This window comes from Microcebus murinus, chromosome 24 (genome assembly GCF_040939455.1).
Source record: "Microcebus murinus isolate Inina chromosome 24, M.murinus_Inina_mat1.0, whole genome shotgun sequence".
NCBI lineage: Eukaryota > Metazoa > Chordata > Mammalia > Primates > Cheirogaleidae > Microcebus > Microcebus murinus.
Window position 1 is genome coordinate 6,343,177 of NC_134127.1, and position 26,896 is coordinate 6,370,072.

At 42.9% G+C, this 26,896-nt stretch overlaps 1 protein-coding gene across 4 annotated transcripts in view; it reads right to left on the bottom strand.

The window, feature by feature from the left end:
- The window catches only part of UNC5D (unc-5 netrin receptor D), a 536,775-nt gene that overhangs the window by 10,244 nt on the left and 499,635 nt on the right, over window positions 1–26,896 (bottom strand). For all 4 annotated transcript variants that reach the window (XM_075997365.1, XM_075997364.1, XM_075997363.1 and 1 more), the window contains 2 exons: window positions 21,067–21,231; window positions 14,530–14,708 (listed from right to left, as the gene is read on the bottom strand). In XM_075997365.1, the coding sequence (XP_075853480.1) occupies window positions 14,530–14,708; window positions 21,067–21,231 (344 nt within the window). The remainder of the gene's footprint in view (window positions 1–14,529; window positions 14,709–21,066; window positions 21,232–26,896) is intronic.

Here is a 26,896-nt window from a genome sequence, read left to right on the forward strand (position 1 = left end):
TGATCTGATCTCTAAATTTTAGGAATTTATTTTAGAATCACTCTATGTCTTCAGTTCCATTTATTTGCCCTGAGTTCTATGGCCCCAATGACTTTATCTGTACTCCGGTTTCCAAAGGAAAACTACTAAGTACAGACAAGCAGATAAAAGTTTATCCTAAGACAGTTGGATACTTTTATCCATTTAAGTTCATTGAGTGCTAATGGTTTATTAAATTTAATTTTGTTTTGTTGAGCCTAAATGCTTTCTGTACACCTGAGTTCCCAGGAGTTTATTTTATTACTATGATTAATTTCATCTTTCAGAGACTTCCATATCCTCATCCCCTGGCCCCAATTAAATTCCCATGCTTTATGTGGAAGCCAGGGCAGAATAGGAAACATGAATCTACTTTACCAATTTCACTAGCTAGACACTGACCCATATACATCATTGTAAATTGGCCTAACACTGAATTTTCATATAGACTCTTAATTTCAAAATATATCTTTCAATTCTAATAACCTTGTTAAAACTAACAGTGGAATTTAAGTGAAGAGGTGAGGATTTTCGGAAATAGTTTATTGTGCCTTCTGTTTTCTTTTTGGGGTATAAAGAGGGGAGAGAATTGAGGGGCGATGATAAATTCTGCTTTATATAGGATCTTTACAATCTATTGCCACATAGCGCTAATTTTTTTTTCCTTTTATTTCATCATATTATGGAGGTACAAATATTGTTAGGGTTACAAATATTGCTCCTGCTTCCTCCCTCCCCCCGAAATGTCCCATCCCCTGGCGGTGTGCATCGCACATGTTATGCAAAGGAAATGTAGCTAGAGACATCGCCCTTTCTTTAGCACTATGGAAGCTTTCAGGTCCTCCGGAATTCCTGCAGAATTCAAATGTCTCTGGGGCTAGTACATCTAAATCCTTCATCAGTTAACAGAGAGATTAGATAACAGTAATGGGGAGGAAGGCGCTGGGCTGAGGCTCTGCCTTAGCCCGGGGACGGACTCTGGAGAGCTACCAAAGGCACCTTGAACTTACAGCGGAGTCTGCCTAGCTCAGTGTTCTTAGTCTGTCTGAGTGCACGTGGCCTTTAAGGGACGCCCTTTCATTCTAAATTCCAGCTAACAAAGCTTTCATTTCAGTCACTCAGAACCACAGTACCAGGGGGACGATCTACCTGTTTGAAAGCTGTAAGCTGTTTCCGTGCCTACTTGCGAGAATGAATTTCCTCCTAAAATATAGCAGGGGACCTCACTGTGAGCTGCAGCCCTGACACCCTTAGCAGACGAAGATATACCTCATTCATTCAGAATTTGGGCTTCCACTCAGCACTTTCAAACAGAAGGGAGCACTTGCACCAGTCCGTGAGGGCAACGAGTTTGTTTACAATCTAGAAACTGTTGCTGTTTACAGCAAACTCATTAGCTACTAAAAAGCATACTTTAAAAAGACTCCTTTATTAGGCCGGGCGCGGTGGCTCACACCTGTAATCCTAGCACTCTGGGAGGCCGAGAGGTCAGGAGTTCGAAACCAGCCTGAGCAAGAGTGAGACCCCCGTCTCTACTATAAATAGAAAAAATTAGCCGGGCATGGTGGCGCATGGCTGTAGTCCCAGCTACTCGGGAGGCTGAGGCAGGAGGATCGCTTGAGCCCAGGAGTTTGAGGTTGCTGTGAGCTAGGCTGACGCCAGGGCACTCACTCTAGCCTGGGCAACAAAGTGAGACCCTGTCTCAAAAAAAAGACTCCTTTATGAGTAGCTCATCAGTATCAAAAGTGAAAACTAAGTTGCTATAATAAATTGGGAAACATCACTACAAGAACAGTGCATAGTCCTACTGCATAGTGCCAAATAGGGAATTGAAACATAGTCATAATGAAAAAAATAGTAACATCTCCGGCCATCATGCTAATCGTCTTGTTTAATGAAAGCTTCTTATGTGACCAGAGACAGCCCTCCATAGAATTCTTTAAATGCCAATTGAGGAGAAAAGCCATTTGTCCTCAACAGCAATAATTGGACACGCCGTAAGCATTTGGCCCATCCATCAAGCTTTTACCCCCAAACTTCAACCTCACTGGGCAGTCAACGACTAGCAAAGCAGCCTCCAGGATAAGGCAAGTCAGTGTTTAATTTTCTAAAGAATAAGCAGAAGATGAACGTGATACTATAGTTTCCCTATTCCCCCCAGTATTTTCCAGTGAAAGGAAGCCGGCAGGCAGAACCCCCCAAAAAAGGACACAAGCAATTAAAAATGTGCTGAGTTCCAGTCTGTCTTGCCTAAGAGCAGCACATTCATTCTTTTAGGCCAATAAATTCGGCGTAACATGTTCCTTCTAGTGATCCTTTTGCCTGTTCCATCATCTCGTTCTTGAAAGGGAATAGCAAGGACTCTTTCTTCTTTGGAAAACATGTTAAAGCCCCGAAGCCTTGGAGACTGTGAGTTGCCAAATGAGAGAGTAAAGCCAGTTGTTCCTGTTTTCAATGTCTCCAGTTTCATTCCTGCCACAATGAGCCTATGACAGTTTCTCAATTTGGGAAATGAAAAAAAGACAATAAAACCTCACAAATAATTTCAAGGAACTAGTTATTTACGTAAGGGGCACTGTAAGAAATTAGATAAAATCGTTCCTAGAATTTTACTTTCTCAAATTATGAAAACATCCTTATTCTTCAAGACACACTGCCCTTTGTCAGCTTTCCCAGTGTTGTTTGAACCCGCACTTGTGAAGGGGGTTCTTTAGGCCATACAGGGGCTGTGGCATGCCCACTTTTTCTGAAAACTATATTAGCTCGAATGAGAGAAACATTCCTTCAAAGAGCAGCACACATTCACCTACTGCCTGGAAGAAATACAACACCCCTTGCCACCATTCCCTGGAGCTTATAGTGAGAGCGTAATGTTAGTTCTCTCGGAGGAATGGAAAAAGCTTCTTTTCCATATTGCCTGTAGGATGGACACCAAACACAGCGTGTTCATGGCTAAGCGTGTCCCAGGGCTGGCTGTCTGCAGCTTCCTATTAGCGAGCAGTTTCATGAGTCAATGACTTTGGCAAAATGAAGCCCAAACACCCACCATTTTGCTGTGCTGCGTCCCTCTGGCTTCACTAGAAAGCATCTTAAAATTTCAGACCCTGCATAATTCCACCGGGCCAGAACCAGAAAATCTGACTGGAGCTCCATCATATCGTATTGTATCCTGCCTCCAAGGACCTAAGTAATGTTATCGCCCTGTGCATTCATTCTCTTTAGAAGGGTCACGAAGATTGCTTTTTGGAAGTGGCAGCCTCCTACCCATTTTTTATCGTTTAAAAGGTAGGATGTGTTTTCTAGCCTCCAGCCAGCAGAACCAAGAAAGCTTAGATTGGGGGAAACCATAGTCTATTCAAAACACAGGAATGTGTGTATTTTACACTCATTTTCTTCTCTCTTGTCTTTCCCTCTCTTCTTCGTTCGCCCCCAAAGAACCCTGGCTGTTCCGCCTCCAGTGAATTCTCAACAGTTACTCAGAGACAGAGTGATAAGCCACCCTGGGACCTCCCTCTGTCCTTTCCCACTGTTCTCTGGCCATTCACTGTTCCTTGGCACTCAACTAAGAGGATGGACAGAGGGAATGAAAACATGGCGCCTCAAGGCAAGAATACATTGTTTTGCACCTAACCAGTTATTTTACAGCCCTGCTTATTTGAGGAATTTCATTTGTTCACAGTTTTTCCACTATCACCCAGTAGTCCTCACCCCTGAAATAGGTGTGAAGTGTTTTAACTAGCTGACCAATAAGAAATAGGTTCCCGAGGGGCGGAGCAAGATGGCGGACGAATAACACCGCCAGACAGAGGGTCTCTACAGAAAAGACCAATTCTAGCAGAAACTAGAGGAAAGAAGCAAGAAGACGAGCATACAGCGGACAAGGGCCGGAAGGAGGGGTACCTGAGACCCCGGGAGACTCCACGGGAGGAGGCTGCGGAGGAGAACTGGAGGCTGAGACCACCGGAGCAGCCTGGAGACCAGCGGCAAGGGTAGGTGGAATTGCTGTTTCCCCTCCCCTGCATTCGGGACTGCTGGCGGGCTCCCCAGTGGGTGGAGAGACCTGCGGACATCAGCCCAGAGACTGCCGCCGCTTGCCAACGGTGAGCCTGTAGCAGACGTGGCACCAGGTTCCCAACTTCCTCCGGGCACCTCCGTGTGCACAGACCCGAGCCGCGAGGCAGGCGCCATATTGCCTCCTCCTCCCCTCCGCCGACCCTACCCGCGGCTGCCCAGAGAGACAATACAGCCACCAGCCGGAGGCACCTCCAGGGAACGGGACCTTCCCGTTTGGGACCCCGCCCGCCCTCCCAGGTGCTGCTGGCACCGTGTTCCCAGGAAAACGTTGCCGACTCAGAGGCTGAGAGACATAGATCCAGCTTGGGCTCCCTGTGGGTGAATTAGGACCGGAAATCCTCTCCCTGGTGGGAATACAGTTTGAACTCTGGGACCCAGAGGTCGGACCTGCAGACCAGATCCCCTGCACCGAGGGCTAGCATTGCCCCGGGCACAGAAGGATTATACGCGAACAGCCTACTGAGGGCTGTGTGCCTCCAGGGGCGGATCGGCGTCCTAGAGGGCAACCCTCCTCCCAGGAGGAGGCCGTGCGCCCAACCCAGGTGGCGTTCCTGTGCAGGGAACCTCCCCGCCGGCACCACAGTCCGGGGAGGCCTGGTGGCTTGTGGTCTGGCCTGCTGGCAGAGGCCCAGGAGTAGCTGCAGAGTTGGGGAGGGTGGAAAGAAGCGAGGCCTGCTGCAGACTGCGGGTCTCAGACAGCCCCACCCCCACCTCCAGACTTTCTGGCTGAGCGGGACCATTCCAGCCCTGCCCTGACAGCTTTCCCTGTAAGCTGAGAACAGAACTTTGACCCCTGCTAACGGCCTGAGGGCAGGCTTACCCAACCCAGCTCCGCCCAGAACGAGAGCTGATAACAGGACTCAAAATCAACACCATAGCCTGTTCCTCCAAGCAAACGCCACCTACTGACAGGGGCGGCATCTTGCACAGCCTTTCCACGGCATCCACTGACTCAATATACAGGGAGTGGTCCAATTTCACCCACAGGCACCACCTAACGCCTCAGAAACTAAACAAGGTGTGTGAATACCCAAACAATAACCTAAGGAAAGAAACAACAACTGATCGACATGGGAAGAAGTCAGCGAAAGAACTCAGGAAATATGAAGAACCAAACGGAAAACACACCCCCAAGGAGGAGCACCAGCCCCCTAGAAACGGACACCGACCAAAATCAGGCAACCAATATGACAGAAAAGGAATTTCGTATGTGGATCATAAGAACACTCACCCAGCTGCAACAACAACTCAATAACCAACACCAAGAAAACACAAAAAACCTCCAAGAAATGGAACAAAGGTTCAACAAAGAGATTGACACAGTGAAGAAAACTTTAACCGAAGTCCTGGAGATGAAGAATCAACTCAGAGAACTACAAAATACTGTGGAAAGTCTCAAGAACAGGGTAGATCAAGCAGAAGAAAGAATCTCAGAGCTTGAAGATAACACCTTCCAATTAAATAAATCAGTCACAGAAATACAGCAGAGAAACAAGAGAAAAGACCAAAGCCTACAAGAGCTGTGGGATTATGTGAAAAAACCTAACGTGAGGGTCATAGGTTTAGCCGAAGGGGAGGAAGACAACACTCAAGGGCTGGACAAGCTTTTTGAAGATATAATAGAGGAAAATTTCCCAGGCCTTGCTCAAAATCTCGATATACAAGTTCAAGAAGCCCAGAGGACCCCTGGGAGATTCAATGCAAACAGGAAGACGTCACGTCATGCAGTCATCAGACTGACCAAAGTATCAACTAAAGAGGCCCTTCTAAGAGCTGTAAGACAAAAGAAGCAAGTGACATACAAGGGAAAGCCAATTCGAATAACATCAGACTTCTCTAATGAGACTTTACAAGCAAGGAGAGACTGGGGCCCCATTCTCACTCTTTTGAAACAAAACAATGCCCAGCCTAGAATATTATTCCCTGCAAAACTAAGCTTCATATATGAAGGAGAAATAAAAACATTCTCAGACAAGCAAAGGCTCAGAGAATTCACCAAGACAAGACCAGCCCTACAAGAAGTACTTAAAACAGCGTTACGCACGGAACATCATAATAATAATCCACGGATATAAAAACAACCAAAACCCAAAGATATTAAAGGCCAGATATTACAATGGCTCAAGACAGAAATCATAGCAACAACATCCAACCCAACAGAATGATCAGTAATCTACCTTACCTATCAGTTCTCTCAATAAATGTGAATGGCTTAAACTCTCCACTCAAGAGACATAGGCTGGCTGAATGGATAAGAAAATACAGGCCAAGTATATGCTGTCTTCAGGAAACACATTTAACCTGCAAGGATGCACATAGACTAAAAATAAAAGGGTGGAGATCAATATTCCAAGCAAATAGAAACCAAAAGAAGGCTGGTGTGGCAGTTCTACTTTCAGACGATTTAGTTTTTAAACCAACAAAAGTAGTAAAAGACAAAGAGGGTCATTATATAATGGTGAAGGGCACAGTCCAACAAGAGGAGATAACAATTTTAAATATATATGCACCCAACTTAGGTGCACCCAGATTCATAAAGCAAACCTTACTGGAGCTAAGCAAATGGATTAATAGCAACTCCATAATCGCCGGAGATTTCAACACCCCACTGACGGCACGAGACAGATCCTCCAAACAGAAAATTAATAAAGAAATAATGGACTTAAACAAAACTCTAGAACAATTGGGTCTGACAGACATCTACAGAACATTCTACCCAAAATCCACTGAATATACGTTCTTCTCATCAGCTCACGGGACATTCTCTAAGATTGACCATATCCTAGGACACAAAGAAAATCTCAAGAAATTTAAAAAAATAGAAATCATACCATGTACTTTCTCAGATCACAGTGGAATAAAACTAGAAATCAACCCTAACAGAAACTCACATTTCTACACAAAAACGTGGAAATTAAACAACCTCCTACTAAATGATTACTTCGTAAATGAAGAAATCAAGACGGAAATAAAAAACTTCTATGAAGAAAACGACAATGGAGAGACAAGTTATCAACTCCTCTGGGACACAGCTAAAGCAGTTCTGAGAGGAAAGTTTATCTCCATAAATGCCTATAACCAAAAGGCAAGAAGATCACAAATAGACAATCTAATGAAACGACTCAAAGAGCTGGAAAAAGAAGAACAGACCAACCCCAAACCCAGCAGAAGAAGTGAAATCAACAAGATCAAATCAGAACTAAACGAAATTGAAAACAGGAAAGCTATTCAGGAGATTAATAAAACAAAAAGTTGGTTCTTTGAAAAAATAAACAAAATTGACACGCCATTGGCTAAGCTAACGAAAAGCAGAAAAGAGAAATCTCTAATAAGCTCCATCAGGAATGAAAAAGGAGATATCACAACTGATCCCAAAGAGATACAAGATACAATTTATGAATACTACAAAAATCTTTATGCACACAAACTGGAAAATGTGGAGGAAATGGACAAATTTCTAGAAACACACAGCCTCCCTAGGCTCAACCAGGAAGAAATAGATTCCCTGAACAGACCAATCTCAACAGCTGAAATAGAAACAGCAATTAAAAATCTCCCTAAAAAGAAAAGTCCCGGTCCAGATGGCTTCACACCTGAATTTTACCATACTTACAAAGAAGAACTAGTACCTATCTTGCAGAAACTATTCCACAACATCGAGAAGAACGGAAACCTCCCCGACACCTTTTATGAAGCGAATATTACTCTGATACCAAAACCAGGAAAGGATGCAACAAAAAAAGAAAACTACAGACCAATATCCCTAATGAATATAGATGCAAAAATTTTCAACAAAATTTTAGCTAACCGAATCCAGACACTTATCAAAAAAATAATCCACCACGACCAAGTGGGCTTCATCCCAGGGATGCAGGGATGGTTCAACATACGTAAATCTATAAATGCAATTCACCACATCAACAGAAGCAAAAACAAAGACCACATGATTCTTTCAATAGATGCAGAAAAAGCTTTTGACAAAATTCAACACCCTTTCATGATACGAACACTTAAGAAAATAGGCATAGAAGGGACATACCTAAAAATGATACAAGCCATATATGACAGACCCGTAGCCAACATCATACTGAATGGGGAAAGACTGAAATCATTCCCACTTAGAACTGGAACCAGACAAGGCTGCCCACTATCTCCACTTCTATTCAACATAGTGCTGGAAGTCTTGGCTACAGCAATCAGACAGGAAAATGGAATCAAAGGTATCCAAATAGGGGCAGAAGAGATCAAACTTTCACTGTTTGCTGATGATATGATATTGTATCTAGAAAACCCCAAGGATTCAACCAAGAAACTCCTGGAACTGATCAATGAATTTAGTAAAGTCTCAGGATACAAAATTAATACACAGAAATCAGAGGCATTCATATACGCCAACAACAATCTAATTGAGAACCAAATCAAAGACTCAATTCCCTTCACAATAGCAACAAAGAAATTAAAGTACCTAGGAATATATTTAACCAAAGAGGTAAAAGACCTCTACAGGGAGAACTATGAAACACTGAGGAAGGAAATAGCAGAGGATGTAAACAGATGGAAATCCATACCATGCTCGTGGATCGGCAGACTCAATATCGTCAAAATGTCTATACTACCCAAACTGATCTACAGATTCAATGCAATACCTATTAAAATCCCATCAGCATTCTTCACAGATATAGAAAAAATAATTTTACGCTTCGTATGGAACCAAAGAAGACCCCGAATATCAAGAGCAATTCTAGGCAACAAAAACAAAATGGGAGGCATTAATATGCCAGATATTAAACTATACTACAAAGCTGTAGTAATTAAAACAATATGGTATTGGCACAAAAACAGGAATATTGACCAGTGGAACAGATGTGAGAATCCTGATATAAAACCATGCTCATATAGCCGTCTCATCTTTGACAAAGCAGACAAAAACATACGCTGGGGAAAAGAATCCCTCTTCAATAAATGGTGCTGGGAAAACTGGATAGCCACCTGTAGAAGGCTAAAACAGGACCCACACCTTTCACCTCTCACAAAAACCAACTCACGCTGGATAACAGACTTAAACCTAAGATATGAAACTATTAGAACTCTAGAGGAAAAAGTTGGAAACACTCTCCTAGACATCGGCCTAGGCAAAGAGTTTATGAAGAAGTCCCCAAAGGCAATCACAGCAGCAACAAAAATAAATAAATGGGACATGATCAAACTACAAAGCTTCTGCACAGCCAAAGAAATAGTCACGAAAGTAAACAGACAACCTACAGAATGGGAGAAAATTTTTGCATCCTATGCATCCGATAAGGGACTGATAACTAGAATATACTTAGAACTCACGAAAATTAGGAAGAAAAAATCAAATAACCCCATTAAAAAGTGGGCAAAGGACTTGAACAGAAATTTTTCTAAAGAAGACAGAAGAATGGCCAACAAACATATGAAGAAATGCTCAACATCTCTAATCATCAGGGAAATGCAAATCAAAACCACAATGAGATATCACTTAACCCCAGTGAGAATGGCCTTTATCAAAAAGTCTCCAAACAATAAATGCTGGCGTGGTTGCGGAGAGAGAGGAACACTCCTACACTGCTGGTGGGACTGCAAACTAGTTCAACCTCTGTGGAAAGCAATATGGAGATACCTTAAAGCGATACAAGTGAATCTACCATTTGATCCAGCAATCCCATTGCTGGGCATCTACCCAAATGATCCAGTGACACTCTACAAAAAAGACACCTGCACTCGAATGTTTATAGCAGCACAATTCATAATTGCAAGGCTGTGGAAACAGCCCAAGTGCCCATCAATCAAAGAATGGATTAATAAAATGTGGTATATGTACACCATGGAGTACTATTCAGCTCTAAGAAACAATGGTGATATAGCACACCTTATATTTTCCTGGTTAGAGCTGGAACCCATACTACTAAGTGAAGTATCCCAAGAATGGAAAAACAAGCACCAGATATATTCTCCAGCAAACTGGTATTAACTGAGTAGCACCTAAGTGGACACATAGGTGCTACAGTAATAGGGTATTGGGCAGGTGGGAGGGGGGAGGGGGGCGGGTATATACATACATAGTGAGTGAGATGTGCACCATCTGGGGGATGGTCATGATGGAGACTCAGACTTTTGGGGGGAGGGGGGGAAATGGGCATTTATTGAAACCTTAAAATCTGTACCCCCATAATATGCCAAAATAAAAAAAAATAATTAAAAAAAAAAAAAAAAAAAAAAAAAAAAAAAGAAATAGGTTCCCTTTAATATTTTGAAATATAAAAAAAAAAAAAAAGTTTCCCTGGCAGTGCTCGCAAATTTTCAAACAAGTATATGATTAGGGAAGGGCCTTGGGAAAAACTGTGAATAAGATGTCATTTATCTGCTACTTTGCATTTTGGAATCCTTTCTTCCACTTTGGCTGCTTCCCCTCTACCCATCGCCCATAGCTCAGGCATCCGTTTCCATGGCAACTGGTCAAACGGGCTGTGTTGTTTACAAGGGTTTCTGGAACATGAAAATCTTGAGGCCATACTGAAGAATGCTCTAATAGAAGAACCTCAGGTTTTAAGACAGGTGCCACCTCAGGTCTAAGACCACCAGCAGGGAAAGATGAGAATCCTTTATAACATCAGCCATGTAGCCTGTTTTAAGACTAACTTTCAAAATCCCTTGATGGTTGTTCATATCAATGCTATTTATTAGGAAAGCAAGCTTTTAGGATCAAGAATAGAATCCTATGAAAGAGTTCGTGTCATTTATTCAAGACCTATTTACTGAATTTCCCCTAAGTAGATAGATGGTCCTATCTTGGTATGTAATTAACTGTAATTTAAAAAAAAAAAAGTATCCTAAAAATGCAAGGTGCTATGGAAGTTTAGATGTGGAGGAACACTTCCACCTGGAGCAGTTAGTTTCCAAAATTTCATTTGCTAAGTCCTCCGCAATGCTCCCCACCACCTACCTCTACGTGGCCGATGTCGTCTTTCTCAGCTCTACCTACCAATCACATATGGCAAATGGCATCGAAGGGGAGAGTCACTGCAGCTGAACTTACAGAATAAATGTGCAATCTCAGCTTTGAAATGCAGGGAGTATGGACTCTGAGTAATAGTCAAAGTTTGCTCACAGAATCTGCAATTGCAACTGTTATCTATGGCACTCTTTGCTGGGTGGTGGAGCTTATTTAGCGTGATCCATATGCCAGGCAAGTGGCAAGGCCACCTGTGCTGCCAGCCTTCCAGCACACACCCCTGACATTTCTCATGCATTCTCATGACTGCTAAGCCTTTAACTTTTTATATTCCCTGTCTTCTCCCCTTCCTATTCAGGTCTAAGTAGAAACTTGATTGGCAAAAAGGCAGATCATCATCAGGGACATTTGCATTTACCAAAAGGAGAGTAAGAAACATTTTCACTGGCAATAAAATTAAAGCAAATGTTTTTCTCTACTCTCTTTGAAAACTCTTCCTTCATGATTTGAGAGCTGTTGCTTTATTTGCTTTTTAACACTTTTGGAAATTGAAAGGCAGGGAAAAGAGTCGGGCAAAAGCATTGTCAATAGGTGGTGGTAGGTAAATTCTCTGAATAGAATGTACTTTGTGATCATCTTTCTGTTGTGATCCCAGAGCTGATGAAATCCCAGGCTCTGTATTGGCTTTCTTACCACCCAGTGCTATGGACATGCAGACAGTTTTAGATGTCTATGTTTTTAATACACATTATTGTATATTATTTAGAACCATAAGATAGTATAAAAATAGCAATTTGGTATTGCACAATAGGAAGTTGTGATGGGCTATGTCTGAAAATCTTTATCTTTGAGGGGGTCCATAAAAGGAACTTGACTATTTATGGAGAATGAGCTGACAAGAGTGCCAGGTGGTTTTGAGTAGCCCTCTCTACTGTACCCACACTGGCCTGAAGGAGGAGGACCCTGTCCTGTTCCTACTCGTAAGAGGCTGGACACAGAGCTGGAGGAGAAGCCTCAGCTCCAGATGTCCTGATGGAAGATATGAGATCCTAAGGCATTTTACTGAATGAGGCAAGGCACACTGAAATCAGGAGTCAGCAAACTGTGGACTCCAGGTCCAATACGAGTTGTTGTCTACTTTTGTAAGCCAAGTCTACCGGAACCCAGCCCTGCCCACTCGTTTTAAGTGTTCTTCTCTGGCTGTTTTCCTGCAATAGCATCAGAGATGAACAGCTATAACTGATCCCACGTGGCCTAAACTCTTCGCTGACCTGGCCCTTTACAGAAACAAATTTTGCCGACCCCCTAGTGTAAATCATTTTCTACTTTTGGAGAATAAAGCTAGAGAATGTAAAAGAAGGTAGGAAATGCCAGACTCAATATGGTAACTGCACAAGATTTAAAGACAGAGGGAGATGACATCAATTTCTGCTGTTCTAATTCACTATTAATCGTGAAAACGTCATGAGGAACAACTAATATTTATCGAGAATCCACGTACCCTGGGCGCTGTGTTAGAAACTTCCCATAAAATAGGTTATATGGATCGTGTATGTCAAAAAATGTTGGATCTTCTTCCTGGAGAATGGGGGGGTGTGTCTTAGGTAAAAACAGAAACAAGCAAACCAATAGGCACCCCCTGAGTTGTATGACCCCAGACATGGGATGGGGCCTTGTGCTCTAGCAGAGCCACTGACTGTTCATCAGTGCCCAGACGCAAGAGATTGTCAAGCTTAGTCTCCCAGTTTGAGATGCGTTTTCCCTGCCGTGCAAGGTCAGAAACTGAAGACTTCTGAGGTGCTCACTGTAGTTCTCTTACGTAACACTCTAAATGGAGAACGAAAGGAAACCAGGCAGGGACATGCACGTGCTCCTTCTACAAACTCATGAAAATATCCACGGGCACATGGGTATCTCGTGGCAATTATTTTTTTCTAAATGGTGCCTTAAAAATCATGAACGTTTGTAGCCAGAATTGATCAGAGAATTAACATAATTCAGATTCTATGAATTGCTTTCTAGAAAAAGAAACGTAGGGATGGGAAGTAATTCATTTAGGTAGACTGGGATGGGTAGCAGAACCAGCGCTGCCACATAGATCTTCTGAGTCCCTGCTCAATGCTCTTTCCTTTTCTTCTTTTTAAGCCAATTTATGTTTTCTGGGTGAGTTTTATCATTTTTGTCCCCATGTTGATCAGAGAGTGAGGCTGACACAGCCGTGGTGTTCACTGGTTACATACGAGACATCTTTTGTCAAAGTTGCTGGGAAATAGTCAACCTAATTTTTTTCCCTGTACACGCATACATTTTTGTATTCTTTCATTTTCAATCTATTCTTTCCGGGCTTGCCTGTCTCTGTAAATTCAGTTCTTACTTGTGGCAGCGCCTCCTGCCTTGACTGACATTCCTCTCTCAGCCCAACTGCGTCTCCCTTCTCGGATTCTGGAGCCCTTTGAAACAAGGAGCCGGGGCTCCCTCTTTTCTTGGCAGACACCTTACCCTCCCTTTCCGAGAAGAAAGAGTCAGGTAGGATGTCTGTGAAAACAAAGCACAAAAAAATGGAAAAGACAGAGCAAGCCAAACAGTAAGAAAATAAGGCTTTGCTTCAGAAGAAAAAAAAAACAAAACAAAATGGCACCAAAGGAGAGGGAAATACAATGGTTTTGGCAAAACACGTTCTCTTTCATTTTGGGGCATTGGGGGGATGGGAGGTGGCAGTTAGAGTGGAGATTTGGAGATTTGTCAATGCCTTTCCGTTCGATGTCCCCAAGCTGAGCTGGAACCTGCCTGTCCCCTCAGTATTGCTCGGAAGAGCATCACCCCTGCTGCACTCATCCGAGTCTCAAGCCCATTGTCAATATCTCTATTCTACTCTCAACGGCAAGGTCAGTGCCGTGACGAGTAGTATGATTTGGCAGCTTCCTAGTCACAGTGCCCAAGTAAACATTTGCTTATTTCATGCCCTTTGGACTTGAGTTATCATCTTCCTACTTCCTCTTTTTTTAATATCTGAATATAAATAAATATGAACCATGCTCACCTGCTTTTGCAGGTCGAGCACGTCCTCATTAAGGGATACATAATGCTTTAAGGTTACGGGACAGTGGGGAGGAGGCCTGAGAAGTCTGCCTCTTTGTTTCTGCGTCACTGGCTTGACACAGTGCTCTAGTGGCTCGTGGGCAAGACGGGTGACTCGATGAGCAAACTGGAGATGGCATCAGAACCACAGTAAGGCTTCTCTATAATGTCCCCCAAAAGCAGAGTGGGGTGGCAGGAAATGCCACACACGGCGTCACATTCTAGTTCTTTTCCCACCTAGGGGGACCCCATGTGAAATACAGCCAGAGGAATCCATAAAGATGCCAGGGACTAGGAACCAACCACATGGTTACACTCAGCCCACTGTCCTTTTCAAAGTTCTCTTAGCAAAATCGTCTTTCTTCTGAAAGGTGCCCCCAACTTACCTGTTGATGCTGTTTTTCTGTGCCAACATCTGCCAGTCCTTGCCTTTGGCATTGGGGGTATCAAACGTAGCACAGATCCGCTGTCTGATGGAGTAGGGAATTTTGAAGGCTTTGGGGCCAGTCTGTGCAGGGAAAGTGCTGTCCTCCTGTGCGATGAAAGTGATGGTTTCTCTTTCACTCTGTAAACACAATAAGGAAAGCATGATCGGATCCAACCGGAAGCATTCTCGATCAACACTTTTGTTTTTTTAAGACATCCTGTGTCAAGACACATGCGCAAAACGCTTGCCTGTTGTGTTGGACTCTATAAAATATATTGATAAGTTCCCCTTTCTTCAAAGATAGTAAAGACCGCCTCTAGTAGCCTAATAAATTGTGTACTGGAGATTTACAACAGCATGTTCCACTCAGGGGAGTCATGATCATCAGCTTCCGACATCCAAAGATCTGCCGGGTGACAGCAAAATTTAGTTTTTTTGGCTTTCAGGGACAGATCTAGAATCAGCGGGAAGAAGCTACACCAAGTGACAGATTTCAGTTCAGAGTAAGGAATGACCCTCCGAGGACTGTCACGACTGACCCCGTGATGCTGGGGCTGACCAAAGGAGCTGGCTGGAAAGCACTTTGTCAGGAAATCTACAAGAGTATGCTTGTCAATTATCATGAAGGTTGCATCCTCCCCCCCCCCCCCCCGGCCCTATGGTGTACTTTTATAGTCAATATTTTGGTCTGGTTTCAAAATTAAGTCGCTTTGGTAAAACAGAGCCCACCATGAGTAGAGGCGACACCCAGACCAGCCTGGCAGTGCAACAGCCTCTTAGAAGGCTCCTAAGCACCCACCCGGCTTCTGACTTAGAGCTGTCCAGCGAGGATCTGCTGCCTCACTATGTCACGGCGATTTGACTGTCACATCCGACACGAAATCACACAGAAATGTGCCAGATTGTGCTGGTTGCTAGTACGTTTCGATAGATTAACAGAACTTTAAAGGACTGAAAAATAGGCGACAGAATCACTCCCAGGATTCTGAGACAAAAGGCATTCTACTGATGTAATTAAGTTCCCTAATCAGTTGACTCTGAATTAATTCAAAGAGAAATTTTGCTGGGTGTACCTGACCTAATCAGGTGGCCGTACAACCAGAGACGAGATGGCTCTTGTCTGAGGCATCTTTCCTGCTGTCCTGGAAGACAGCAAACCACGATGCTGTAAACTGCTCTAACGGAGGCTGTGGGGGTCTGTGGGTGGCTTCTAGGGGCTGAGAGTGACCCCTGGCCAATAGCCAGCAGGAAAATGGGGACTTGAATCCTATAGCTGTAGGGAACCAAATGGTGCCAACCACCTGGGTAAACATGGAAAATGACTCTGAGTTTCAGATGAGAACGTGTCTTGCCAACGCCTTGATTTCAGCTTCCTGAGATCCCTGATCAGAAAGCCCAGTTGTGCCATGCCTGGACTTCTGACCTCCAACATCTGTGATGTTGTTTTGTGCTGGTAATTTGTGATGCATCAAAAGAAAACAAATGCAAGGGGTCATTAAAAGCATATCTGAGAGTGGGTTAAGGAAGGGGCTAGTTAGGACTGCTTAAACTCCAAGAAGTTATCCTTTGCATTGGGAACTTGCCTGTTGTGTTTTCTAAGGCAACCCATGCCCTGCTACTTCTCCAGGTCTTTACACGTCATCCTAATGTGGGCCCCACAAGTGTTGGCAGTGCTTCTCAGCTAGTGGCTGGGCTCCCACAACTGTGGACCATCAGACTTGACAAGTTCAAAACAGAATTGAGGAAACCGGTTGGTGCAGAGATTTTACTCATGATTGATAATGCATTTTGACTTTCCGTAAGCATTTAACACAGTTACATCTTGAGGTCTGTGCCTTGGAAACGCAATGGCAGCATGTCCAGAAGGGTATCTCAGAAATGAGTCTAAGACAGAGCAGTCTCATGGTCTAACACATTTGAGACATGCTGCATGTTATATCCTCCTCTTGGAAACACTCAAAGTACATCTTACATTATTAAACAGATTCTGCTTACTGCTTTTATTTCTATTCCTGAAATATCACAGAACAATTCTCATCAAAACTCTTCCAGTGTTTGAGGTTGGCATGGTCTAACAGGAAAGCAGGGTTGTAGAACCAGAAAGAGCTCACTTTGGATTAAGACTCAATACTTCTTAGCTCAGTGATCTTGGGTGCTACATTGTCTGTCCCAGCCTCGATTTCCTAATCAGTCATGTTGCATTGTCATTGTCATGTTTCATTGCTATAGACCCCACAGAGGTTATGACAGTTGGAAAAATGCACCCAGATAGTTTGTGACATGGCTGAAACGAGAATTCCAATGTCCTAATAACTATACCAGTACTTCCCTACACTGGCCTACTTTAAGACAAGTGTCAGGAATTCCCCAGAATGTTCTCTGAGTGACATTATTAGCATTATGCTCCAGGAATTTACAATCGTTAAGATTTCCTGGAGGAAACATCTGAGTTGGCCTTGAAGGATAGATAAGCATCCATTGAATAGAATTTGGGTGGGTAGGTGGCTATTCTAGGCAGGGTGGACAATTCTGTTCTGATATACCAAATGGTTATAAAATAAACCAACTCTGTCCCTTACTGCTTAAAATAGGTTACAACATACATCATTTTTATCATGGTTTGTAAAATTTCTTCTAGCTTCTAAAAATGCAAATCAAATAGGAGTAGCTCCCTTGCATATTTTCTGACTGAAGAGTATGGTGTAAACTAGAGGAAAAATTAAAAAAGTAATTCTCTGCAATGTAACAGGGTATCTGTCATTATAAAATGACACCAAAGGGCATTAGCCCCAGAAGAGGTGGCTTGCCAAAGGACTGCAAGAGATAGGCTTGGCTTCTGGAAGCCCTCATGGCACCTGCAAATCGTGCACTAAGCGCTGTCTCTACTGTCAGCAGAAGAACCACTTTGACGCATGATGTCTTCAGAAAAAGCTGGACAAAGTGGTCTTATTTGAAGGTGAATAAAACATCACATGAGACTGAGTCTAAAAATAAGTAATTTTTCAATTTACTACGCTTTAATAAGTAAGCCCCCATTTCCTTCTTAAGGTTTCCAAATTTAAATATTTTCTATGCATAAGGATGACACTTTATGTAACATTTATGATGCATTCTAAAAGACATCTGGGCCAAGTAATAAGAATCCTGTAGATACATCACATTTTCTGATTGTTTAAATTAAATATGCAAAGGAACAGTAGATTTTTATGCGCTGCACATCTGAGATAAGCGGCTGCTACCTGGTTAGCTTAGGGAGTTGTAAATCAAGGAGAAATTCCAGGTATTCCATTTTGTAACAGACAAATTATCCCCCAACTTCCACCACTTTTGGAAGAAAGATAAGAGGGTTTTGCTTGAAGGGAAAATTGGAACATGCAAGATTCCCATTTAAGTTTTTTTTCCTACTGGAAAAAAAAGAAAGGTTCTTTAATAACATTACATTAATAAGGAATGATGAAATAAATTACTTAGGGATTCTTCCCTTCTCTTCAATATCTGCAAAATCATTTTACTCCAGTTTGTCATTTTAGACCGGTGATTCTGATGCTGTATAGAATATCAATGGGCAGTGATCACTGGGTAATTCGATAGGGTTAAATTTAAGAAGAACCAACCGACTTCTAAAGAGCGACACAATAATGGGCACTTGAAAGAGTAAAGAAAGATACATTATCTTGGCCACTGAAATAATTTTTGATAAATACTGAACATAAAGAACCAAATGTCTTTCAATGAGGGTCATCGTTGCATTGAGATATTTAAAATTAATGATATGTATCTCCAATATTGATTTTATATACATCTTATTGATCTTATCTATTTTAAATATATGTCTTAGCTATTGATTTCTGGTGCTGTGATGTTTGCCCCTAGTGCCTGAGCCCCCAAAGAGAAGGCTTATTTTATCGACAAGGTGCACAGTTAAGGCTAATAAACTACACTGCCTTGACTGGGACCCGGATGTCATGTCGTATGGTCATCAGACTTGGGTACTCTGGCTCCCCACCTTAATTAGCTCCATGATCTTAGATAAGAAGGTTGACCTCTCAGAGACTTTTATACCATGTAAAATTGTGACAGCTATAATACTTAATCCACAGAGTTGTGGTGTTATGTGACACATTTGGAGAGCAAGCAAATGAAACAGTACCTGAAATACAGTAGCTTTCCAAAGTTATTAGTCTTCTGATGTAGAAAATGTGAACAAATTAGACTTGTCTAAGAAATACAGTTTATTACAAAGTGACAGAAACACACTTGGGACCGGGCCAAATCCTGCAGGAATGCTTGAAGCAATTAATTAAAGTGATCCTGGACAGGATCAAAGGGTTAATAAAGCTTCTAGAATGAGGCAGCCCTCAAATCGAGACTGTAGCCTAACAATGAGTATCTAAATATCCATCTGATATTTGCCTCCCAGGATGCAGAGATACTGTGATGTTATCTTCTTCAAGGCATTTCAAAGTGACTGTGAACTTCTGAAGCATTAGAAAAGAAACTGGAGGGTAAAGGATGAGGTTGAGTTTATTAGCTAATTTTCCTTCCATGCATTTTAAGAATTTAAGGAGCAAAAATACCAGCACGTACCAACCCTACCATATTCCTCTTACGCAAATATCCTGTGATGGCAGAAGTTGATCACCAATATCTGGGTGCCTTAAACAAAAATTTTCAAATCTAGAATTCTTTTGTTGGATGTTAACAGATATTTAGCGCACTTTGGATCAGAGGCGTGTTTAGATTCTGCCTTTTCATGCTTGCTTCTGAATGTCAGCTCTTCTAGGATTGTCTTTGTTTCTATTTTAAAACCTCCCTACGATTTGTATTTTACTTTGAAATGTATTGTGTTAAATATGCCATGACTGTTCGAAAAAGAGGCTCTAAAAATATCCTACCCCAGGTTTCTCGATCTACCTTCTCCATCAAAACTACTTTAGCACATAATGCTAATTGGCAATAATGAATGCAAATACTGCATAAACATGTCAGTTAAGACAGCTATCAATTTAAGGCACAATCCTTTGGAAAGCCATCTACTCTTCATAAAAACTGTTTGGGAAATTAGCAATACCCATTTTGCATAAACAATGAATTAAAAGGAGAATGGGAAGACGTGATCATGCTATATACAACTGCAAATTTTTAAAGAAAAAAAAAACACCCTGCAATTGAGTCGTATGTATATAAAAGTGTTAAACCTTCTGCCAAGCCTAAATTAGTAAACATACATCATTTATATATTAATGTGTATATGTACATATATTTTTACAAATGAATGATAAAAATATGCGTATTTTCCTACACTAGCCAGGAATGCCCTTAAAACTGCTAAACAAAAGCATGATAACCCTCACTGCTCTCACCTTCTACCCCCACAGAAACATTCAGGAGGGATTGCTATTGTTTACTTTCCAAGCTCACGTCCAAAGCCATGTAGTCACTCAGTGGTTTGGGGCAAATTTGAGCCACAGTATACCATCAGATGTCTTTTCGTAGAACCTCCCAAGTAAATCCTCCTTTGAGTCCTGCTTTAACTCTGTCTTTCAATAGTGGTACGACCTGGACAAAATCTTTTTACCTCTTTGTACCTGCATTTCCTTAACCTTCTAGAATGAGATTGATATCTACCCTGTCCTCCTCATATCGTCATTATTGATGAGTCTAGGTTGAGTGGAATTGTGGATGTGCAGAGTCTGGACAGCGTGAGACAATGTAGGACGAGGAGCCCTGGCCCCGAAGGTGAAATAGCACATACAGGGCAACTGACTTCTGGAGACACTAGTCAGAATCGGCAGAAAAATGGCATGATGGGGACCTTGGGCCCCTCCTCTGTGGTATATGATGTCCCAACTGCACCAGCTGGCTCCAGCCCAGGATGAATCCCAGCTGATATCCCAAGTCTACTATGGGCTATGAAATTTCTTGCGGTTTTGTGCATAAAAAGCCCCAGACCGGTTCCTTCCCCCAAATGTCTCTCCATAGTCTGAGCTCTCTGATGCCTTGAGATTGTCCCTGTCGAGTGGGAGGCTCAGTTCAATCCTCAGCCCGAGAAAAGGTTTACTTTCCCTTATTAGTAATGAAGAATAAGAGTTGGTATACTTTGAATAGCATGGCTGAGATAGGTACGGCTTCATTGTTCTGTTTTGTTTTGTTTTTTGAGGAGTTCCATTCTGGTGATTTTTTTTTTCGGCATATTATGGGGGTACAGATTTTAAGGTTTCAATAAATGCCCTTTCCCCCCTCTCCCCACAAGTCTGAGTCTCCAGCATGACCATCCCCCAGATGGTGCACATCTCACTCATTATATATGTATATACCCGCCCCCCTCCCCCCTGCCCTATACCCTATTACTGTAGTACCTATGTGTCCACTTAGGTGCTGCTCAGTTAATACCAGTTTGCTGGTGAGTATATGTGGTGCTTGGTTTTCCATTCTTGAGATACTTTAAACGGGGGGGGGGGGTGTCAAATGGCCCGTATGCAGATCAAGGACTCACCTCTAGGATCGACGTCTGTACTTGGAGGATCTGTTCATGGCCTTTGAGCTGCCGGATGCAGATTTTGCAGGACAGCTGGGTGGTGGTGGGCGTGTAGCGCTCTAGGGAGAAGGCACAGTGCAAGGGCTGCCGGTTACTGCACCACACGCGGGAGAACGGGACTTCCTGCAGGGGAGACGGAGGACAGGAGAGAGGGGTAGGGTGTGCAGAGCCTGGCTGAGATGAACCAAGAACAGGAGAGACTTAATAGCAGTAATTATGATGGCGACGACGAGCGCAGCAGAGACAACTGCCCGAGCGACTTTGGTGGACCTGTTGCAGAAATGATGTCCCAGCATGTGCCAAGCAGCACAAAAGTAATCAATGTCAATTCCAATCGATAACATTTGAATTCCAAAACCGCACTGCAAGAGCCCAGATTTCACTCGGTGACACTCGCAATTAGAAAGAATACCATCCAAAATTAATCATCATTTTTCCCCCCCACTAAAAAAAAAAAATTATCCTTGAGAAGACTCCTAGGTTCCATCCTTCTACCTCAGCCTAAGGTAGGGTTGTTAAGGAAATGGCGAGAAGTTATCCCCATGCCACGGACTGATGCAGAGTGGTGCGAGAACACAGCATTGCTAATGTATCAAGCATAAAAATTAATATCTGCTGCAGAAGCATACACACACATCCCAGAGAGAGACAGACGCACTGGGCACCGTGGCGTGAGCTAGCTTGCCAGCTCCTCTAGTTCTATTTGTCCATTCCACAATTACATGTGAGGGGCCTGCTAATGGCCAGACGCTGTACTAGGTAAACAGTAAGAAACAATAGCAAATTAGGTTCGGTCCTCATTTTCAAGGGACTTATAGACAAATTGGCAAAAATATTTTTTACTAAATGAGGGAAATTATCAAATCCATACAGATTACTCATTTTTCTCAACACTACCCAGTACCGGCCACCAACTGGACTGTGCTTGTGAATTTGACTTTACAATAATGTAAAGGAGAAGTCAGCCGTTGCAATCTTTCCAGGTACTAAGAAGTCTCTCCCTCCTACTCAAATGTGGCTAGGGGCCTTGGCAATGACCATGCACGCCCAGCCTCTAGCAACCCTCATCCTCACGTTTTCCTCTGTTTCTCACATCATTAAGTTGCTCTTTTCACCTGTTGCTCAAAATATGATTTTCTGCAATACTAAAACTGAAAGGTAGCAAAACACGTAGCAAGTGTGGAAGTTTGGGACCCTGACATGGGGCTGGAGACGAAGCCAGCCATGTGTCATGAGACCAATGACCTTGACTGAGATTGAGTCTTTTCATGCTGAAGAACTATCTAGCTATTCCTGAGCTCTGAGGCACACTGTTTGTTTGTATATCTTATTTCCTAATTTTCTCTATGGCGAGTCTCACAGATCTTGATCTTGGATAATTCCTGGGGGCCCAGCCAGGAGGGATCTATTTTAGACTACTGCATAGTTGAAGAGAGGAGAGGCAGCTTTAGAGGGAAGAGAACAAAACCAAACATTCACTCCTATCATGCATCTCGGCAACTGATATAATGATTTTGTGGGTGGTTTTGTTTCTCTGTTAATCCTGAGATAAAGGAAAGGCAATGGACTATCATCTCAAGAAGCACAGAAAGGACTCAGTGTCTCACCTATAGAGCTTCTCTATCTAGTATTTCACTGGCTTTATTCCCGTGTTAGCATGCAACGATGTCTTTGCCACTCTCTGTTCTTCCCCATGTGGCAGGCCTGGAAGCCTACAGACTGCATCTTACAGACTCCCTTGCCAGCAGGGAGCTCGTATTTCCACTCAGGCTAGATTTGGAAGGGAGATAAGGTGCAGAAACCATCACGGCTCCCCTAACATCTGCAGGCTCAAAGACTTTGGCTGATAGCACAAGCAAGGTTTGCAGGGTCTTTTGGTCATTCCCCTGAGAACCAACTGCTTCAGTGCTGGTGCAGTTTCCTGAAATTCCTCAACTTGCTGGTTTCCTAATATCACCAGTGGCTTTCTCTGAAATTGGCTTCCCCAGTTTCACCAGAGGTTTTGTAAGCACATAAATCCTTTGATTGAATTTCCCCTTGGTTGCAATACCTTGAGTGCTTTCTGTCTTCTTGACCAAATCATACTCTTTGATTTGGAGAACTTCTCTTAGAAACTGAGAGCAGCTGGGCCACATTGAAAGGTGCCACCAGTGAGATCCACAGGGAGGCTGTCACCTAGGGAACATGCTGGAGGCAGCTCTAAGTTTTAACAGTACCTTTAACAGTGTCTCTTTCCCACTTTCTTCTAATACAAACAGTTTTACTTATGATCTCCTCTCCTTCCCTCCTGTAGTAGACTCTGCACAGCAGAGAGCACTTCTGATCGACTGGGGACTCCTGGCCACTCTTAGAGGAAGTCATTTTCCCTAAAACACTCCAAAATGGCTTTTCGCCTGTGCCATAATACGCGCTTACAAGTTCTGCCATTTCTCCTTGTTGTCTAATCCTACTCTTTCCCTTTTTTTCCTCCTGAGCCTTCTTCCACTGTGCAAACCAGGCCACATCTCGGCCTCCTACACTCATCAGCCTACTGTACTCCACAAGATCCCAGCTGCCCAGCTCCCATCTCCCCGCAGGAGGGCTCCGATAACGACATCTCTGGTGTCTATTAATAGCTCATGCTCCCCAGTCCCTGGCATGATGCTCCTAAGCACGACACATCATTTTATTTGGCCTTTACTTCCCTGGCAACTTTACCTTTTGGAAACCATCTCTCTGCCATTGCCGCTCTTCTCCGGTTTTCCAATGCCCATCACACATGGCTATGGCTATCTGCAGTCAACTACTACACCAGTCTCTCTGCCTTCCTTCTCTACAAGACAGAGCTAGTGAGGATGCTGAGCTTCATGGAAGAGGGAAACAAAAGCAATTCATTGGTATTCTTCAGGGCACAGCACCATGGCCTCTCTTTTACCTCTGATCATGGGTGTGACCAGGCCACCTAGGAACTCTGCATTTATCACATGATTTCTTTGCCTGGGGGGAGGCGGGTGGTCCCAATGGCGACCGCCATGTTAACTCTACCCTCCTGCCTGGGTGCAAGGGCTTCACTATCTGTTGTCCTGTACTCATTCTCTCCATTCTTATTTTTACAGCCCTCAAATGAACTATCTTTTTTCAAACCAGTACATTTTTGTAGAATTACTTTGCACTGTGCCTTTCAAGAAAAGTAACTATAACCTAGGGCGCCGTGGTTAACAGGTGCTTTTGGCTAAGGAGGTTTTTTTGTTTTCTAAGATGGAAATTTGAGTCATTCTAGTACAACGTGAGTACTTGGACTTCAGGGCTAGAAAGAAGGCGAAGTCAAGGCCTGGCTCTTAAGCAAACCTGCATTTTTTTGCAGTGGATTTGAATTCTTGGTAATATTTACCTTCCTAAGAAAATGGCACTGACCATTTTTTTAAAAGTGTCTTCTCTGGTCTCAGTTGCTAGATTTCCTGTATTTTCTCCTAAAAATACTGGAGGAGAAGTTAAGAGAGTAATGCCCACGGCAGAGATAATTTTTCCTTGCAGAAAGAAGTGAGACTCAGCACACACACAAAAAAAATCCTCTTTTTTCTCTTTCCATTCCAGTGCACACAATCAAAACATTTTAAAAGCCTAATTTTAAGACAGTATCAAAGGAATATTTTTTTTTTATTGTTGACTTGAGTAGCAGCTGCCAATAGAGTTCAACAAAACATTTAAAAATAATAGAATTAGAAGCACTGTGATTAGTGTGTTTTCAGGGTAATCATCTCTGCTTTCATTTATTCAAAAAACCAAAACAAAAACACACCAACAGCCTCACTGAGCCGAAAGGCACTGTGTAGAAAGTGAAAGGAGACGGCAAAGTGTGGCAAAGTTATGGGTGTTTAAAGGATTCCGGAAATGTTTTCATTTTGATTCCCATTATAATTAGGTTCCTAGCAGATGGAGAGGATGTAAATCACATCGTAGCGGGAGACAGACACTGGGTTCTCCAAGATACACAGCATGCTGAAAAGACAGATGCTTTTATTCTAGGGAGGTGACAACTTGACTTTGTGTTTTGTTGGATTTAAAAGAATATATATAATAATTTATTGTGTTATTGCAGCTTCCTCACATCCAGCAAGGAAGGAAACTGTGATTTAGTAGCTCTCAGGTCCCCGGAACCTACTGAGAGCAGAGTTATTTACCTCCCAGAGTAGCGTTGCTAATTCACCAGGGCAGACAGTAGCATCTCCCTAATTGCAGTCTTAGAAGAAAATGGGGAATAAGGAATTGTTTATTTGGGGGTACTAGCAGGGTGGGCCTCAGTTTCTCTTTGAACCAAGGCCAATATGGGTGCTACCGAAGTTCTCTGAAAAGCTGACACAGCCTTTAATTACCTCTCGCCCATCACAGCTGACTTCACGAGCAATAAGGGCGGGATGTAGAACGACACTCCATAAGGTGTAACCCTCCAGAACCCAAACCAACAAGATTGTAAAATCTAGTTGGTCCTTCTACATATAGGTTCTCATGACATAGCTCTGGATCCAACCTTGAACTCACACCATTCCTCGTGCAGTGTGTTGGTGTCTGATAGGGCAAACATTCTGTACGCTGGGTGGCTTCCTGGGAAATTGCAGCTCTCCCAGGAGAAAACAGGAAGGCTTCCCGGCAGAGTAGGGTTTGGGTGCCAGTGGTCAGTACGTCGACTCCCAGATCTCTGATTTGATGTTAGAGAAAGAGAGGGGGGAACAGGAAGACAGTGCTACCAGAGGTCTTCCGTGGATTAAGTTGGGAGATGTCATGGAGATTCACCCATTAAAGGAGAGATCTAGAAATTGACGTCAAGAACTGTGCGATTTTCTAGCTCTCTGGGATAACAAGAAAGAGAACCTGTTAGTTCCTAACCACTAAGCTCTAATGAAAATCTATTCACTATCATCCAGGCCAAATCTGTCAGTGCACATGATGTTCTACATGATGCTCAAGCAGGCCGAACACAAACTCTCCCCAAAGTGCCTACATTGAATGTCCAGAGAAAATGCAGCACAGACATTCAGCCAAACACTACACGAGGTTACACAAGTTGGGGGATTTCTCTAATGAGAGGGGCAAGGAAGTTGGTGGTAAGGTGGTGGAGAGAAAAAAGGAACAGAGCACAAAAGCCATTTGGGGTAAGAAAATGAAGTGGAAAAGAAAACTCAGTGGGCAAGCCTCCTGATGCAGAGAAAATTAACTTGTTTCTCAGCCTTCCAAGACTCTTTCAAACTATGCTCAATTACAATAGGCAAATATTTATACATATTTACAATCTCTATCCAACCCAACCCATCCCAGCAGGAAAGCTTGTTGGGTCTCATTGCAAGCCAATGCCCTCCAGTTTTGGCTGGTTCTGTTGCATCCTCTGGGGTCCATAGACACTTAACCCCCTGAGTCTCTTCTGCCATCCCTGGTGTAAGAATTACTGTTTAAGTGCTGATGCAAGTAATGGTTCTTTCATCTGATTTTTTTTTTTTTTTATCTCCAAGCATTAAACTTAATAGTTCACTTTGGACTGAGTCACTTGCATTAGACCCAGTGAAACGAGGCCCCTATAACCTATAAAGATTAATACAGAGGAATTTGCATGCCTATCAGGACTTGTTTTAACAGTACTCTCAAGTTCAATCTGGACTAGAAACTTTGCATACTGCTTACTGGAAAACAAAGAGACCAACGTCTTGCGCGTCATAAACAATACATTCATTCTTAGAAAACCCCTCCCCATCAGGGAAGGTGCTGAATGTGCCCCAACCCCACCTCCCCCCAAAATTGTTCAGAACATCCCATAACA